This window comes from Batrachochytrium dendrobatidis (assembly GCF_000203795.2).
Source record: "Batrachochytrium dendrobatidis JAM81 unplaced genomic scaffold BATDEscaffold_12, whole genome shotgun sequence".
Taxonomy (NCBI): Eukaryota; Fungi; Chytridiomycota; class Chytridiomycetes; order Rhizophydiales; genus Batrachochytrium; species Batrachochytrium dendrobatidis.
The window spans coordinates 523,955-540,896 of NW_006281110.1; the positions used below are offsets into that span (position 1 = coordinate 523,955).

Below are 16,942 nucleotides of genomic sequence, written 5' to 3' on the forward strand. Positions count from 1 at the left end.
ATAAATTATGTCATACACTGAATGAGCAATTTAGTAAAAGCGTAGGGCAAGTTTAATTGGTTTTATTTCAGCCGTATACACGTAAAATGAGAGATTAATAGGTGTGTATACTAAACAGCCAGTTTCATGACATGATCGTTGTCCAGTTTTCCAGTAGACGCCAAGATACTTGCATGTAAAAGACATTGGAGATTTATAAAAACAGCAGATCAGTAAATTGACGTGATTGTTCAAGAAACACAAGAATAGATTGCTAGAATCATGTCTATTTAGATATTCGCTCATAAGCACAATTTTCATTTAGTTTTAAATTTTTTGACAAGATTGGCAAAAAGGAGTGTAAACTACAGAACCATATTTAATAGGGTCAAACTGCAAGAAAAATCTGGATTTTTAAGACATAGGGAATGTTATACCAAGACCTATGCTCAGCCAACAAGTTTAGAAAGATCTTCAGGAGGCCATTTCGTTTGAGCAAATGTCATCAAGCGCTTAATGCTTTGAATCCATTTTCGTTGAGTTTCATCATTAAGAGCGTGTGCAATCTGAGAAGAGAAAATCTTTTCACGACCACTACGTTCATGGATGCCTATATGGGATGTAGTTGAAGACAGGATCAGTCATATTTTTTGATATGCAATCAGACGGTCATGCAGAGTACTTACCAACCATTGTGACACCGATTGGCCATGGAGCATTTCCGATAGACAAACGAAGATAAGCATCGTTGGCTTGCTGATACTCGCGCTGCTGAGTGTAGTAGCAAATCTCTGTAACACGAGCCAGAATATCTTCAGCCAGATCACGCTTCTTGAGTCCACGAAAGAAGGGTTTAAGGTATTCGCCAGCCTGAGCCATGGTTGCAGCCTGTAATTTTCCTTGAGTAGTGCGACGTTGCTCATCAGGACGAGATTGTAGTTCTTTAGCCCATTCAAGCAGCAGTCGCTTAATGTAGACAGCGATTAGATTACAGGTGGTATCACGATCAGCCTGAAGTAGTTCAAGCGAGATGATGGAAGTATCGATATCCTTGAATGGGTTTTTAGCCTTTTTCTTTTCAAACTGAGCATCAGCTTCTTGGTTGCCTTTACCACGTAATAATGTTTCAGCAAGACCTTTATCAGCAGCTTGTAATAGATCTTTAAAGTCGTTACGTTGACCATTTGTACATTCTTCAGTAGATTCGACTTTACGAAGTCGACCAAGTCGTTGCTGATTGGATTCACCAAAAAGTCGAATAGGTTGGTCTCGAGCACGCAGACGTCGAATGATTTCATCTTCATCAAGATTAATCAATTGTTCATTATCATTATCATCCTTTGTATCCTGTGCAGCTTTGGTCATCTTTTGAGTAGTTTCTACATCAGAGAGAGTGGAGACAGCAGGGAGTTCAAGAGTCATGGAAGTATTCAAAGTGTCATTGACATTGATTCCAGTGGACAAGGTTTCAGATGCAGGATTGACTGACAGAAGCCTTAGTTTACGCAGTCTCTCAGTTTCGACTTGATTCTTGTGATAGTTTTCAATGTCTATTTTGTTCAAGTCAGCTCTCTTTATATATTTAGAAGAAAGACCTTTAGAAGCACTAGCAAGAGCCTTGCGTTTCTTTTCAGTTTCAGCCTAATAAAGTAAAGAATAAGAATATATTTTTAAAACCAACTTTAACAAGAATGTTCTTACTTTGAGTATATCCATGATAATAAATGATAATAAATTTCAAGAATAAGAATAAGATAATGACTGCACACTAAGCTTGATATTTTCAACGCGAGAACATTCCATTTACAAGTCAACTTGAAACGTAAAGTTTCATAAGACAGTTTTTAACAATTGAAATGAATAGTTTTAAAGTTTCTTTTTAGTATTTCAAGTTGAAACCAAGAATTCAAGTTTGATTTAAAGTGTTTTTAAATTCTTAAGAACAAGTTGGACGTAAAATATAAGATTCAAATTTGTTGAGAATCTTGCAGTTTAAACTTGGAAACAATCGAGTTTGTAGTCGAGGTTTTAGTTGGAAACCAATTCATTCTTAGTATTACACAGACTAGTCAACTCATTCAGTGTATATGCATAACCAGCAACCATTTCAGGAACCATTTCAGGAACCATCTCAGAAACCATCACAGAAACCATCTCAGAAACCACAGAGACTCTCTTACAACAATGAGTCCAACTCTGCATCTACTCAAGATACTTCTGTTCCTACTAATAGTCATCGTTCTTCCATTTCAAACAGACCCGCTGCTTTAATCCTTGGTCTTCCTTCCAGTACAACAGTTTCAGGTGTCTTGATGTCTGGTCTGAATACCGCTCCTCCTGCTTATTCTACCAGTGGATCGTTCTATAGCTTTGGTGCTCCTCTTCCATCTGCGCTGGCCGCTACTCACCATTCTTCAAACACTCCTGCCAGCAATGAATTCAGATCCGTTTACAACGACTCACAGCATTCTGGACCTACGTCATCATCCAACCCAGTTCATTCTGTTCAGTCTGTTCAGTCTGGATTGTCTTTTGAACATCAACCTACTGACATTGTCAGCAACTTTACTGGAAACACTACTGAACCTGCTTCTCCTTCTCCTACAACTACTTCTTCGTTACATGAATTGGAACGTAGAAGGTCCTTGTTTGTTGCTAAAACTAAAGCTGCTTCTTTGATGGTTCCTTCTGCCCCAACCATCACAATAGACTCTCCTGGCTTCACTGCTTCCACTCTCGATAATCCAAACTTGAATGTTATTGGCGCTGGCGCTAGATCTGTATCAGCTGTGGATTCATGTGTGACTCGGTCTGGCTCATCCAAAGACCGTGCCATGTCAAACCATTCATCCATTTCTACCCCTGGTGTCGCAAAAGGCTTTCTGTCCTTTCTTAGCTTCAAATCTAATCTTGCTGCTTTCTCTCATATTCAACCAATCAAAAAAGATCTTTCCAGTTCCGGATCAATGCCCTCTTTGGTATGTTTCATCCCATTGATGACTTGATTGTTTGATTCTTCCTAATTTTTATCCATTCTTGTTTTTAGACGACTAGATTATCCCAGTATTTGATCCTCACTTATTCTCGCTGCAGTCCCCAATTCACTTACCAACAGGGAAATAATCCTCGTCGTGTCTTGACAAAACCTTCAAAACCCGTTCATAATGATGGCTTTGATAACGAAGACTATGATTATATCCTCTATGTTAACGACATCCTTGGATTACCAGATTCTCAACAGTCAGTTTCTTGAAATTTTAATCATTACTACTCTTTGCTCTGATCACTCACACTTTGTACTCTTCAATCTCGTAGATACCAAATCTTGGATATCCTTGGTCAAGGCACCTTTGGTCAAGTAGTCAAGTGCGAAAACACAAAAACAAAAGAACTCGTCGCCGTAAAAGTCATCAAAAACAAACCTGCTTACTATAACCAGTCTCTTTTTGAAGTCACTATTTTAGAAATGGTACCCACATAGTCTTTTACATCGTGTCTTGCTTTGTCTACATCAATTATTAACTGACTTGCATGTTCTTGTCACATTAGCTTAACAAAAAACATGACAAGGAAGACAAGCATCACTTGGTGCGCATGAAGGACACATTTTTATTTCGGAACCATTTATGCATTATTTTTGAAATGCTTAGCGTCAATCTATATGAGCTTATCAAGCAAAATCAGTTTCATGGTCTTTCTACAAACCTTGTTCGTGTGTTTGTAACCCAGATTTTGGATGGTTTAATTGTCCTTAGTCGTGCTGGAATCATCCACTGCGATCTTAAACCAGAGAATATTCTACTGAAAAAGTATGACGCTGTTGGTTTAGACTGCCAATGTTGATTCTGTTGAACATTGTCCCTGTTTTTTACAATCCATTAACCAATTTTATGTTTCTAGTCTTGAATCTCCTGCGATAAAAATTATAGACTTTGGCTCTGCATGCCATGAAAATCAGACTGTTTATACCTATATCCAATCGCGTTTTTACAGATCTCCCGAGGTTCTACTCGGACTTCCGTAAGTGGTGGCTTGATATGAATAAAAACTTTTGATGATTCCAACTTGACTAACACACGATGCATTCAAATGCCACTGCTGAATATCCTGGTTGATATGATGACCATGTGTCATGTTGTTTTTTTAGCTATACGTCATCAATTGATATGTGGTCTGTTGGCTGTATTGCAGCGGAGCTATTTTTAGGTTTGCCTTTGTTTCCTGGTTCATCAGAGTACAATCAAATTGCACGAATTGTGGAAATGCTGGGGTATGTATTTGTTTATTACTGTCAACTTTTTTATTAGAGTGCATTTGCAAGCAAATTGGTCAATACTTTTGGAATACATGGCGCTGTTATTAACGTGGTTTTATATTTAAATCGTAGGATTCCTCCAGGATATATGTGCGAAAGAAGTCGTCATGCGCTCAACTTTTTTGATAAACACGACGGTTCCAACAACAAGAATGTGTTTTCTTTGAAATCAATGGAGTCCTACATGAAGGTTTGTACATGACAATCTGATTTATCCATATCTTTCAAGTCAGTTTTGTTCGTGTCTAATCTATTTTATTAAAAAAGGAGCGCGGAACAGTCGAACAGCCATCCAAGCGCTATTTTAAAGGCACTACCTTGCCTGAAATTATCAATACATATCCAGTCATGCGAAAACTGTCTCCAGAGGAGGTAGCCAAGGAAACTGCAAATCGTTTGGCATTCATTGATTTTCTTCAAGGATTACTCAATTTAAATCCACTGGAGCGCTGGAGCCCACAACAGGCCAAACAACATCCCTTTCTAACCGGCGAAAAGTTCATGGGCCGGTTTGAGCCTTCACGATCTCGACCAGCGTCATCAATAGGTGTTTCTGGTGGAACCACCGTCACTACTACCTTGCAAAGTGGAGAAGTGCGTGAGATTCGAGGAACTCGGCCACGTGCAGCAACAATTGGCGGGACTAAAGTGCAAACTGCACCCCCACAGTTACAAAAGCTTGCAGCTATATCACAGCAATCTGGAGATGCAAATCTCTTTCGATCAGAAAATGGGGTTGCTCGGAACAGTCGAGGGGATGGATCAGAACATTTGGAGAGAAGCGGACAGCAGGGTAAGCAGCATGGTTCTCAGGCAAACAGACACCAACAGTCTCGTCAACGACACGGCGGTACTGGAAATGCTCCACAATTACAGCCATTAAAAATCCCTTTACCCATGTCCTCAGATGCTGAAATGCTTGCTACATTTCATCAGCAGACTCAATCTCAAGGAGTACAACAACCGAGTTTTCCGCAGTCGCAACAAGTCCATATGTCTGCCATTATGACACCCAGATCTTCAACATCTCAGTTTCCTCCAAGATCTGCCACGCTAGAGCAATCTAGTCAATATCCCCAGCCAGATACAGACGCTCCAAATAACGTTCCTCCACAAGGTCAGCATGCACATATGTTGCAGGTTGTTGGGAATTTTGCAGACTTTCAAATCCAATCTCGGCAATCCATGCACGGAGGTGCGCCTTTAAGTGCAGTTCAGGGATCCAGTGGAAGCAATTCACTGTTTGGACCACCACCGGCGCATCAAAATCATTATCGTCGGACATCTGTTGCTGGAATTCCTGGGCCTGATCAAAGGGGACAGGCTCAGTCTCAATCTCAAGCCATGCTAGAAGCAGAGCTTCGATACCAGCAGTTTCAGCAACTTCAGCAGCAGCAAGCACGCCATTTGCAAAGCAGGCAACAAAGCGATACAGCAGGTAGTAGTCCTCGATCGTCACGCTCCTCACACTTGAATGCACATCATTTACACAATAATCCACCTCCCTCTCCTCATCATCGTACTATGCATATGGATGTGTACCGCCAAACTTCTACAGACTCTTCGCATGCATTTCCTTTTCGTAAGGCGCAATCCCATCACACGATTACTGGAAATTTGGAGCCTTCTATGTCTGCCACATCTTCTTTGATGCCTTTGCCTCCATCTGCATATGGGGGGTATCATAATGGTGACACCTCTCGTGATTCAATAGGAGTGGATGGGCATCCTCATTATGGCAATATGGGTGAACGACATAGACTCCCTTCGCGTATTCCATCTGCTGCTAATTCGACAGAATGGGAGCCATTTGATGACATGCGGGATGTAGAAAGTATTGCTAGTTTTTCTGGAAGCGCTGTGGGTAGCTATAGTGGTCATCGACAGAGTGGTGGAATGGACAACTATCGGAATTCTGATCGTCGGTATTCTCAAGACCACTCCATGGAATCATCTTTTGCCGTTATGGGAAATGATCCACGGCCGATTGCTCGATCTACATCCTATTCTCAGTCGCAGCAACTGAATGTTTCTGGCGATGATGATAGACTTTCAAAGTCCATGTCCGTGCCACACATGGTTGGCTTACCGACCAACATAGCTCAAGGCTCTTCACAGCAACACCTGTCTCAGTCACAACTGCATTTTGAGCAGCTTCAGGTGCTATCACAAGCAGCAACTATGCTTGAAGATCCTAGCATACAAAAAGAGTATACTCCCAATGACTCGGAGGGTCAATACCAACCGTCTCAGTCTGCAAGAGGTAGTGATCAACAGCCCAACGGTTCGTATATATTGAAGATGGTAAATAATCCGTCGGCACCTTCCGCTATTGGATCTCCTGGCATGCGTGCGTTCTTTCATGGAGGACACTCGCGTTCATTCGGTGATCGATCTATGCAGTCATTATACCAGGGAATGCCCTTGTCCCCTTTAGGATCGAGTAGCAGTCTTTCTCAACGCCAGTCTTCAAATTACTTGAATGGATCGCATATGATGGATGCGTTGCCTACACTGTCTGCAAGCCATCATCCTCCAATGCCTTCTGGATTTCTATCTTCGCGACGCTCTAGTCAAATGGAGTTGATGCCACCATCTGGAGGTGCATCGGCAGGGTTGCACTTTGTGCCTCAATCCTCTTCCAACACAATCAACGGATCGTCGTATTCAGGTTCTATTCTTCCAGCACAGTATTCATTTCAACCTGTTCACGAAGCTGCCGCAGCTAGTCAGTATAGATCTTCCATGTCACAACTTGGTAATGTGTCACAGGATGGACGATCTAGTTTAGGAAATACAAGTCAGCTGTCGCTTAGCTTGGATCAGCTGGGCACAGGTGAGCAACTTGCTAATCATGGCGATGGCTCGCAGCAAGACATACCTCCTTACCAGCAATATCCCTTTCAGTAGCACTATATTAACGGGTGGTTATGACCATCTACTACTAGCTCAGCGCAATAAACCAATAGTCTTATAAAAATAGTATTATTTTCGGTTGTTTACCAGTTTATCTTACAGCAACGCTGATAAAAAGCAAGCAGCAGCTTAAAGATACGATGAATTCAACCACATCAGTCTTTTATAATGACAAGCCATTGTTTTCGAAGCCCATAAATGAAGAGATGTATGCTTTAGATGCTCAAACAAGAACGAGTTTTTAATCTGACATGCAAGTTTCTGTTGGGATTGCGATCTTACGTATCGACAGATTGTTTTTTGAAACTATTAAACGTGACTGATAAGTTGAACTAATCTTGGTCCACTCACTCGTCTGTTCATTCGTGTCATGCAGTATTGGCAAGACCCAATAAGGTGTCACCAATAATAATCAAGAGCTCAATCTAGGCACATGTATTGGTCAAAGTATACACCTCTACGCATATTTAAAACTAATGAACATTTTGATTTGTTCCATTGACCTATCGTTCATTAAAAGTCTCAATGGCAATCATAGGATACTATCCATTTTTGCATAAACGCTAAAAACACTAAAAACCAATTACAATCAAACAGTGAAGGCTGTAAATAAATCTGAATATCCTGTCAAAGTCAATCAATAACACACTAGATTCAAGTGTGACGATACCATTACTTACCCTGACATGACATCTGTTGTACCAATCTTTCGAGCTTTTTCAGAGTAAGATGCATGCTCCTGAAGTAAATCATCCACTTTTTGAAATGCTGCCTCACGTTGTGAATGGCTTAAACCAATCAGAGCGTTTTCAAGTACATTGGCAGCATATGCCGCACATACCATTGCGATCGTTCTTCTGTCTGTAGCTGGGCCTCGTCCTAAAAGACAATTCACTGCGCGCTGAATGATTTCCTCCTTGATTTTTGGATCAGCAAGTGGATGGGTAGGCAAATCAAACAAGACAAAGTTTAGCTTGTCTGTGCGAAGAACGCCCTTGTCGACAAGTCCTTTGGCTATACGCTCTCGGACCTGTTTGAGTTGATATCCAATCTTGGTCAAATTCCAAGTCTCGCCTAAATGGTGCATATGCAATCAGCAAATTCGTCAGCAAAGCACAAAACGGAAACATGGTGAACACAATACAAGTAGCATCGAGTCTGATTTGAAGTGACTCAATATAGCTTGCTCTTGAAGATTATACGTGTCGAATTAGCCAAACAATAGCTCACCACTAAGCAAGTCCACCCAATTGCCAATACTATCTACATCAGTTTTGATATATCTCATAGCTTCGTCCAATAGCACTTCTCCAGTCAAACGCTCATCTGTAACTTCAATCAAACGATCAGGAAAAGGCCGCTTCCTTGGTTCTTTAACAGTCGATATACGATTTCGAAAAGAGAGTTCAATCAAAATGACACCTCGAAGAACCTAATGTATTCATCACAGTAATGCGTCAGGATAAAATGATATCAACTGATTTTAAATACCAGAAGAAATGATACTGATTATTCAAGTCTATTCGATAAATAAACCATCTATTCACTAAGATGAAGCAAAAGTATATCGTAGGTTCATAGTTTAAGCAATATTTGGATCACAAATCGTCTTTGAAACATTCAGCCAAGGTATATTCTTACGTATGAAATGTTGTCGTTCCAAAATGAAAGACGACCCTAATAAGAGTTTAATACGAGTTAGTGAGTATAATCTTGACTCATATTTGAAGATATAAGAGGCATAACGAAGCTTTGTTTGTATTACGGCCGTATTTACGTAAAATGAAATACTGATGGGAATCAAAATGCATTTACAGTTCATCTCATGAAATGGTAATTTGCACCACATTGACTGGACAATGTTATTTTTCCAACCTTTTGGATGACTGGCTCTTCTCATTTTTGTATAAAACCGGGCAAATTCCCGCATAAAAATAGTCAAGCCCAATATGTGGATTGCAATGGATAAATATGATGGCTGTACAATGCATGATTGTCAAGGAAGAGAAAGGGATAGTTTGTATTATACGATAGGTGTTGTCTATTGAATTGAGAATGACAATCAAGTGAATCTGTAGTAGGAAACCCGATATTCCAAAGCAAATAGAGTTGAACCAAACACTCCATTTTACGTGAATATGAATGTAATAGATTGCAATATGTAACAGCATTGATCATTCAAGATTCATGAACAATAAATTGTACTAAGCCATTCTCGTAGTAATTTGTTCCAAAGTATTGAATCAATACAAAAGGAAGATATGCCAAAAGCTTAAGCATGACATTATCCATCAAATCAATAAACCCGCCATATGCAATTTGTTGATAACCCATGTAACGATTTAGATTGAAAGCATAAACATATGGCTGCAGGATAGATCTGACAAGCCATGAGTAGTGAAGTGTATATAAAAGCTCATGCCAAGCCAAATCAAACCAAACCAAGCCATGCCAAGCCAAACCTCACCTCGTTGTCTTTATAGCCCAGCAGTAGCACTTCTTCCATCAGCGTCAACTTTCTGCCCCGCTTTCCCACTCCATCCACCTTTTCATCGTCGTCATAACCCTCTTGGTTATAAAATGACTGTCCATTTGTGTCAATAGCCTGTGCTGATCCAGTACCTCCAGTAGAAGCATGCGCTCCGCCGTCTTTTGGAAAAGCTCCACCATCAGCAGCTGCAGAATAATCATCAGTATCGTACTCAGTCATGTCATTTCCAGCAGCGCCTCGTCGTCTCTGAGTCAATCCTGTGGAAGCCATGGTTTGGATTAATGCCAAGTTGCGTTGCAGATTCGATAAGCAGAAATGATATTTTGTTGGGATAAAAGCGAAACCTTGTTGCCGTTCAGATGTTGTCTATTGGCGGATCGAATAAAGAATTGTTTTATAAAATAGAAAACTTTAGTTTTTAATCGTTAATTATTCAGTCTTGTTATTACAGATTGGCTCAACTCATTTCATTTTTATTCAATTTCTAATCGAGTGTTGAGAAATATTAAACCATTTGTAACTCGATCAACTTTTAAACACGATCATACGATGGATTGAATCAAGTCAATGTGTAGTAAAAGGACTGAATCTACAGTTTTTATTTTAAACAAGTATTTCATGTTACGTGAATATGACAGTAAAGAATAAATGTGAAATAAAGTGTTTATTAGACTGTCGAGTTTAATCTGAAATCATTCCACGAGCAATAGCAATCTCTGCATTCATAATACTACTTCCTGCTGCACCCAGAATAGTATTATGAGATAGTAGAGTAAATTTGACATCAAATATGTTGCAGGGACGAATTCTTCCAATAACCACTGCATTTCCTTTTCCAATTCGAGCATCCAGTCGAGGCTGAGGACGATCGGGAAGGTGCGTGACGACCACTGCTTTCTCTGGAGCAGAATAAACACCAAGACGTTGAGGTTCACTGACGTATTGTGAAAGTACAGTTTCGATCTGTTCAATAGTTGGTGCAGGTCGTTGTTTGAATTCCACAAATACACTTTCTGTGTGACCATCAATCACAGCGACACGATTGCAACTCGCGGATAGTCGCATATCTTGAGCAGTTACAAAAGAAAAGTCTGTCTTGGATACAGTGCCTAGAATCTTGGATGCTTCTTCTTCCATCTTCTCTTCTTCACCAGAAATAAATGGCACTACATTTCCAAGAATATCCAGACTAGGAACACCTGGATAACCTGCTCCCGAGATTGCTTGCATGGTTGTCACTACTACTCGTGAAAGAGGACCAAAAGCGTCTTGTAATGGCTTGAGAGCAACGACCAGTCCAGTAGTCGAGCAGTTTGCATTGGTGATCAGAAACCCTCGGTTTAATGAAAACAAACTGCGTTGATGAGGAATCATATCAAAATGGCTTGAATTGACTAATGGCACAATAATAGGAACTGCAGGATTCATGCGATGATTCTTTGCGTTTGAAAAGACTGCCAACTCAGCCTTGAGAAAGGCCAGTTCAATGTCTCCAGCTACTGCAGCGTCCAGTCCAGAGAAGATAATTCGACAGTTGCTCTTCACAAAGAATGTTGGATCGCATGGTTGAATGATGAGTGTTCCGGCAGCTTCAGGAATAGGAGTGTCAAGCTTCCAATTGACACATTCCTTGTACATCTTGCCAACTGACCTTTCGGACGCACCCACTCCAGCAACAACCATTCGAGGATGAGACTCAAGCAGTTGAATAAACCGCTGTCCTACTGTTCCTGTAGCACCCAGAATACCCACTGGAATCTTTTGATTGATGACTGACATGTTGATGGCGTTTAGAAATACTTGTGTAATAAGGGTGGAGGTTACAATGAATGATGTTCATGCATGGCAATGGCTTGAGTCAACCTCGATCAATCCAATGACTTGATTGTTCACTGTAATCCTGCTCACTTTTACTATTCTTAATTCTTGAAAATATTATTCAATACAAACTATAATTTCAAGTTTATCCTTGATTTACTATTCAATTGTGTGTTTGACTGCTTAACATACAGGAAATTGTTGAAGTTGTTTATAAAACCATCATGAATGTCATTGCTTGATGTTTTAAATCTGATAAATCAGTGAATTTGATCTTGACATTATTGGTAATACCTATGAATATGACAACATATGAATATTCTTGAAAGCACTAATACAATCAAAATAAAACAAGTAGTAATTTCAACTTACATTTCAAGACTCATTCCATCATGAATTTCATCTAAAGAGAGCAATTGAACCAAAAGTTAATCAAAATTGAAATAGTATTGGAATAGTATTGGAATAGTATTACTAATAGGATTATAACTCACAATCTTCCAGAGTTATGTGATCCTTGTAAATCGTATACCATTTTTTAAGAACAATTTTCTCAGGCTTTGTACCAGTTTGTGCTGCAATCAAAAGTTTCAAGACACCGACAGTGTCATCCGGACTTGAACAACATATATTTCAAGTTAACAATTCTGACTAAATGGATTGACTGGTCAACAAAAACAATCCATCATGTATACAAGATTGTTTGAAATCAAAAACAGGGTTGACATACTTGCATTTAACTCTGACTTTTTTCCCAAGTCGATCGTTGCAGATAATCTAATCAAATGAACAGTTTAGTAAGCTTTGAATAACAGAAACAAGTGTTGGTAGTGCCGACACTTGATGAAATTCATACAAACAATGACCAAGTTGACCAAGTTGAACATGTTTTTCACTCAAGTCAAACACCAATTCGACAGTTTACCTCAATCATGCTTGCAAGTCGGGCAAAGAGTAAAAACTTGAGAATTCAATAAAATAATAAATTGTTAATCTAAAGTTTTTGAAGTTTCCATAGTTGGATTAGTGTTGGCATTTCACTGTTTTTTGAGCAACAGCACAACTGTTTAGTGGAAATGTCTGGTTCTTACACAGACGATGAGTCTGGTTTTGGAAATGCATTCTCTAGAAAGAGACTTTCTACACAACGGAAAACTAGATCTTCAACTGTTGCCAGTGGCCAGATGGCTGCTGGTTGTGATGCCATGGAAGTCTGCTCTACCGTAGCTAATGCTTCGAGTTGTACAGAACCTTCAGCTTACACTGATAATGAACTAGGAAACGCCTTGTCCATTCCTATTCAAAACGAACAGACTGCCAGTCTTGCAAATAACTTGAATCTTTTAATAGCAGTTCCTTCTGGTTTTACAAAAACTCTGGAATCAGCTGGATCTGGATCTACAGTCTCAAACAACAGCATGAATAATATAATTCCAAAAAACAGTCCTTCAAGTCCAAACCAACTCAAGACTGAATCTTGTATACAACAATCCAACTCTATTATGTCTCGGATAGATGCTCAACCTTGCATGGACAAAAACCTCAATTCTATCGAACTGGATTCCATCATGACTGTAGACTACAAACAACACTCTCAAGATACGACTTCTAACACGATGCTCGAAACCATCTCTAATGATGGCAGTGTTATCAACAAATCTCGACGAAAAAGGTCACGACATCGCAAGAACACGACTATTGTGGTGTCAGAAGGAAGTGACATGGACGCATCTGAAGGTGACAGAAGTTCTCCAAGTCGCACTGTCGAGAAAAAAAGGGAAATCAGCAAACTTGTCATAGGAACGAGCAAGGTTCTTGGAAAAGGCTCGGATCTTCCCTCGGAAGAACGTCCTTATCATGATTTTTTTCCAGATCTGATAATTGAGCAACCCATGCCCATTCTTCGATATGATACTGATCGATCCGATTCACTCGAATCCATCATGACCTCAAGTAATGAAGGCATCAATATGGCTTGCGATCCTTTACAAAACGACACAACTGTTTGTTTGTCTGTCATGGGTCATCCATCTGAAATCACTAAAGGTGTTTGTCCGCCCATGACAAAAACATTGCCTGTATTGTCCATGGATGCTTTTAAATCGGTACCTACTCCATCATATACTAAACTCAATAATACAGATCATTTGGACAAAGTCGTAAAGCCTCTTGCACCTTATTCTCGGCATATTGGTAAAGTGTATTGTTTTGATTTTTGTTTTAGATTGATGGTTGTATTCACAAACTATTTTGGCTTGTTGATTAGAGCCATCTGAAGATGATCTTGCAGAGCGTGTAGAATACGATATGGATGAACAAGGTCATTTTTTTATCAGTGTCATCATAGTATATCAAAATTTTGCTGATCTTGTTTTTTGATTGTGAATTGTCTATTATGTAATATACAGATAGAATATGGCTTAATATGCTCAATGTTGAAAGGAAACGACAAGGTTATTGCATTTGCACAGAGGATCTTTTCGAAGCCATTATTGATCATATCGAAAAAGAGTGGTTTGATTTGGTAATTATATCGACAAGTCAATATAATTTTTGATAAATTTAAACATCCATCATAGTCTGATGATGCGGTGGACTCTATTCAAACTGCCATTGTAACCTGATTACTCTGTCAATTATCTAGACCAAGGATTTTCCTAAATCAGGAAGGGACGACACATTTTATCCCGAAGACATTTCTTGTGCAGTGTGTGACGATGGAGAAGCAGAAAATAGCAACGCAATCGTGTTTTGTGATGGCTGCAATCTCGCAGTACACCAAGGTAATGAGTCGACACATTTCAAAAAAATAAATATTACCGATCCATGTTTACGGATGAATTATACACTGACAAGTAGTGTATATTCTTAGATTGCTATGGCGTCCCGTTTATTCCCGAAGGGCAATGGCTTTGTCGCAAATGCATGCTTAGCCCGGAAACACCTGTTGTAAGTCTCCACATCAAGTACTGTTTTGGGTTCATGCTTTAGTAATTTAGACATTTCTGTTTTAAATTTAGTCTTGCCTTTTTTGTCCAATTAAAGGAGGTGCGTTTAAGCAAACAACGACCAATAAATGGGTTCATTTGAATTGCGCCATGTGGATTCCCGAATGCCATATTGCCAATACAGTTTACATGGAGCCAGTGGAGGGCACTGGCAACATTCCAAAAAGTAGATGGCGACTAGTAAGTTTTTATTTGCCAAGAAAATTTTAAAGTCAATGTTGCGCTTTAACACTGTGATTACGAGTGTATTGCTTATACTGTATATTTGACGACTTTTAATCAATATGTCTTGGAATTTTTAAAAGATTTGTTACATTTGCAGAAAACGATATGGCGCACCTATTCAGTGTAGTAACAAAGCTTGCTTTGTGCCATTTCATGCATCATGTGCTCGAAAAGCAAAACTGTTTATGAGGATGCGAGGAGTCCACAACAATGATCCCAACAACTTTCGTGCATACTGTGACAAGCATACGCCAGTAAGTTGCTGGGCTTTTGTTGATTGAATTGTCTAAATGTTTTAAAGAAGGCTAAATTGACAAATGAATTTAGAAAGAATATCGCGAGCTGGTAGATGTCGAGGCAACAACTCACGCAGCTCAAATGGAGCTTTTCAATGTGCCTATTCCTTCAATGATTCATCAAAAGCGTTCGATGTATGGTTCTAATATCAGTGATGCTCTTGATTCAGACGATGATCAAAGCATTGCATTGCACACATCAACTGGGCCTCGGAAAAAAAAGCAACTGGTGCATGGAAGCGACACTAATCGATCAGATTTCTCCAAATCGAATGCAAGCGGTACAGCTAGCTCTGTCTGCCATAACGCAGGGAATCAGAGTAGTACCGTGTCACATGCTTTATCATTTCCATCGACTTCATCTGACATTACAAATCGATTACAGTTATGCTTGGCTACTCCAGTAATTCCACAGTATATTTTTCATCAAGTTTTGGAATCAACTACATCCTATTCGCCAAGAAAAAAGGACGAACTGATTGGAAAAATTGCAAAATATTGGTCTTTAAAGCGTGAAAGCAGACGAGGAGCAGCTCTTCTTAAGCGACTTCATCTTGAGGTCAGTTGCTTGTTTCATTATACTAGGTTTTTGATACATGTAAACGTTTTTAAACTTTTGACGGGCTTTTACTACTTATTGATGGATGGGAATAGCCTTGGACTACCACTGCATCTGCCCACAAAGAGGATGAAGAATTTAAGATGAAGAAATACGAGGTATATAATGACTTTATCTGTACTATATCTCGATTGGATAACGAGTTTTGATTAGCATATGAATAATCTGATTTTATTTGAAATGTGTTTAGCTGCTTGGCGTATTGAGGCGAGATTTTGAGCGGGTGAGATTGCTTACTGAGTTGGTCCGCAAAAGAGAAAAGGAAAAGGAAAGGATTTGCAAAATCCAGTACGAATACTTTGAAAAGTTGCTAAATCCACTTGCAAGCATATTTCGCCCTTTACTAGATCAACTCAAATAGTAAGCATGTTGCTTGTCCATCTTGAGCTGATTTATATCAAGAGTAGTACAATATTCAAATTGTATTAAATCTATAAATGCATTTGTGTTTTTACTTACCTTTACCTTTTAGTATTGATCGTCATAAAATCTTTACGTTTCCTGTTAGCAAGGAAGATGCTCCCGACTACTTTGATCACGTCAAGTCGCCAATGGATTATACGACAATGACGCTAAAGTTTGATGCCTTTGAATACCTAACGGTTGATGATTTTCAGGTATGTAATTCATGTCTATAATATAAATGTGATTCTATTGCTGACATATTGTAGGCTGATTTGGATTTGGTGATCAACAACTGCTTATTTTACAACAAACCAAATACTGTTTACTCGAGAGCGGCTTTGAGACTCAAAGCAACTTTGGCTCCAATAATGCAGGATATAAGGAAACGAACAGCATGTACATTGACAGATACTGGGCTGTTAAACACCAATGTCGATCATTCAGATATGATTGGATAATCAGACCTTGATGCTTGTGGATTTAATTTCAACTTTTGAGACTTGCGCAGCTCTTGATTTAGTTCATCATTGACCTTTAAAATCAATATTAATTTGGCTCTATTGATTTTTAAATCTCAAACCATTCTTCATACAGTATTATCACGATTTGCAAACGAGGCAAAGCTTATGTTTAAAACATTGATGACTGGCATAAATTTTAGTATAATTATTCGATTGTGTTTATGTTGTGTGATTTTTGGGGTTTTTTGACTGGTGTACGGGCTTTACTTTTACAACAGTCATTCTAATGTTGGCTAGTACAGCTGATTTTGAAGTATTCCCGTGTACTATAAGTGTGTCGCGACTGTAACATGGTAATAAGAACACTACAAAAATCACCCGCCGTACTCACGTAAAACAAAACAGTAGA

General features: G+C 39.3%; 6 protein-coding genes across 6 annotated transcripts; 2 read left to right on the forward strand and 4 right to left on the reverse strand.

The window, feature by feature from the left end:
- Nucleotides 1–428: 428 nt before the first annotated feature.
- Nucleotides 429–1,344, reverse strand: BATDEDRAFT_13477 (mRNA splicing protein PRP18; the record flags this gene model as incomplete). The annotated part of the gene is made up of 2 exons (XM_006681253.1): nucleotides 429–589; nucleotides 666–1,344. The coding sequence occupies 2 exons, from the start codon at nucleotides 1,342–1,344 to the stop codon at nucleotides 429–431; spliced, it is 840 nt and encodes a 279-aa protein (XP_006681316.1).
- Nucleotides 1,345–3,055: 1,711 nt separating this feature from the next.
- BATDEDRAFT_13528 (uncharacterized protein) lies at nucleotides 3,056–4,795 on the forward strand (the record flags this gene model as incomplete). The annotated part of the gene is made up of 7 exons (XM_006681259.1): nucleotides 3,056–3,219; nucleotides 3,295–3,448; nucleotides 3,529–3,788; nucleotides 3,880–3,999; nucleotides 4,127–4,249; nucleotides 4,367–4,484; nucleotides 4,562–4,795. Coding segments are annotated over 7 exons (1,173 nt in total), but the record flags the coding sequence as incomplete, so codon positions are not given.
- A 2,626-nt stretch (nucleotides 4,796–7,421) lies between these two features.
- Nucleotides 7,422–10,189, reverse strand: BATDEDRAFT_35873 (uncharacterized protein). Its single transcript, XM_006681398.1, has 6 exons — nucleotides 10,164–10,189; nucleotides 9,678–10,067; nucleotides 8,852–8,887; nucleotides 8,441–8,642; nucleotides 7,891–8,284; nucleotides 7,422–7,782 (listed from the first exon to the last, which is right to left on the reverse strand). The coding sequence occupies exons 2-6, from the start codon at nucleotides 9,969–9,971 to the stop codon at nucleotides 7,743–7,745; spliced, it is 966 nt and encodes a 321-aa protein (XP_006681461.1). The 5' UTR covers nucleotides 9,972–10,067; nucleotides 10,164–10,189; the 3' UTR covers nucleotides 7,422–7,742.
- Nucleotides 10,190–10,382: 193 nt separating this feature from the next.
- Nucleotides 10,383–11,480, reverse strand: BATDEDRAFT_91198 (aspartate-semialdehyde dehydrogenase; the record flags this gene model as incomplete). The annotated part of the gene is made up of 1 exon (XM_006681487.1): nucleotides 10,383–11,480. The coding sequence occupies one exon, from the start codon at nucleotides 11,478–11,480 to the stop codon at nucleotides 10,383–10,385; it is 1,098 nt and encodes a 365-aa protein (XP_006681550.1).
- Nucleotides 11,481–11,887: 407 nt separating this feature from the next.
- BATDEDRAFT_13667 (ubiquitin-like protein HUB1) lies at nucleotides 11,888–12,296 on the reverse strand (the record flags this gene model as incomplete). Its single annotated transcript, XM_006681276.1, has 3 exons — nucleotides 11,888–11,922; nucleotides 12,014–12,135; nucleotides 12,250–12,296. Coding segments are annotated over 3 exons (204 nt in total), but the record flags the coding sequence as incomplete, so codon positions are not given.
- Nucleotides 12,297–13,021: 725 nt separating this feature from the next.
- Nucleotides 13,022–16,530, forward strand: BATDEDRAFT_27217 (uncharacterized protein; the record flags this gene model as incomplete). The annotated part of the gene is made up of 12 exons (XM_006681346.1): nucleotides 13,022–13,712; nucleotides 13,786–13,839; nucleotides 13,928–14,043; nucleotides 14,164–14,302; nucleotides 14,392–14,468; nucleotides 14,540–14,707; nucleotides 14,833–15,006; nucleotides 15,080–15,607; nucleotides 15,703–15,765; nucleotides 15,858–16,027; nucleotides 16,140–16,284; nucleotides 16,339–16,530. 12 exons carry the CDS (start codon nucleotides 13,022–13,024, stop codon nucleotides 16,528–16,530), a joined length of 2,517 nt encoding a protein of 838 aa, XP_006681409.1.
- Between the last annotated feature and the right edge of the window lie 412 nt (nucleotides 16,531–16,942).

Excerpts from the sequence above, each read along its gene's own strand:
- BATDEDRAFT_35873 (XM_006681398.1), bottom strand. The coding sequence starts at position 9,971 with ATGGCTTCCACAGGATTGACTCAGAGACGACGAGGCGCTGCTGGAAAT. Across the intron at positions 8,285-8,440 it reads TTGGGTGGACTTGCTTAGTG|GCGAGACTTGGAATTTGACC; the intron begins GTGAGCTATTGT and ends TGCACCATTTAG. Across the intron at positions 7,783-7,890 it reads ACAACAGATGTCATGTCAGG|TGTTTTTAGCGTTTATGCAA; the intron begins GTAAGTAATGGT and ends ATTGGTTTTTAG.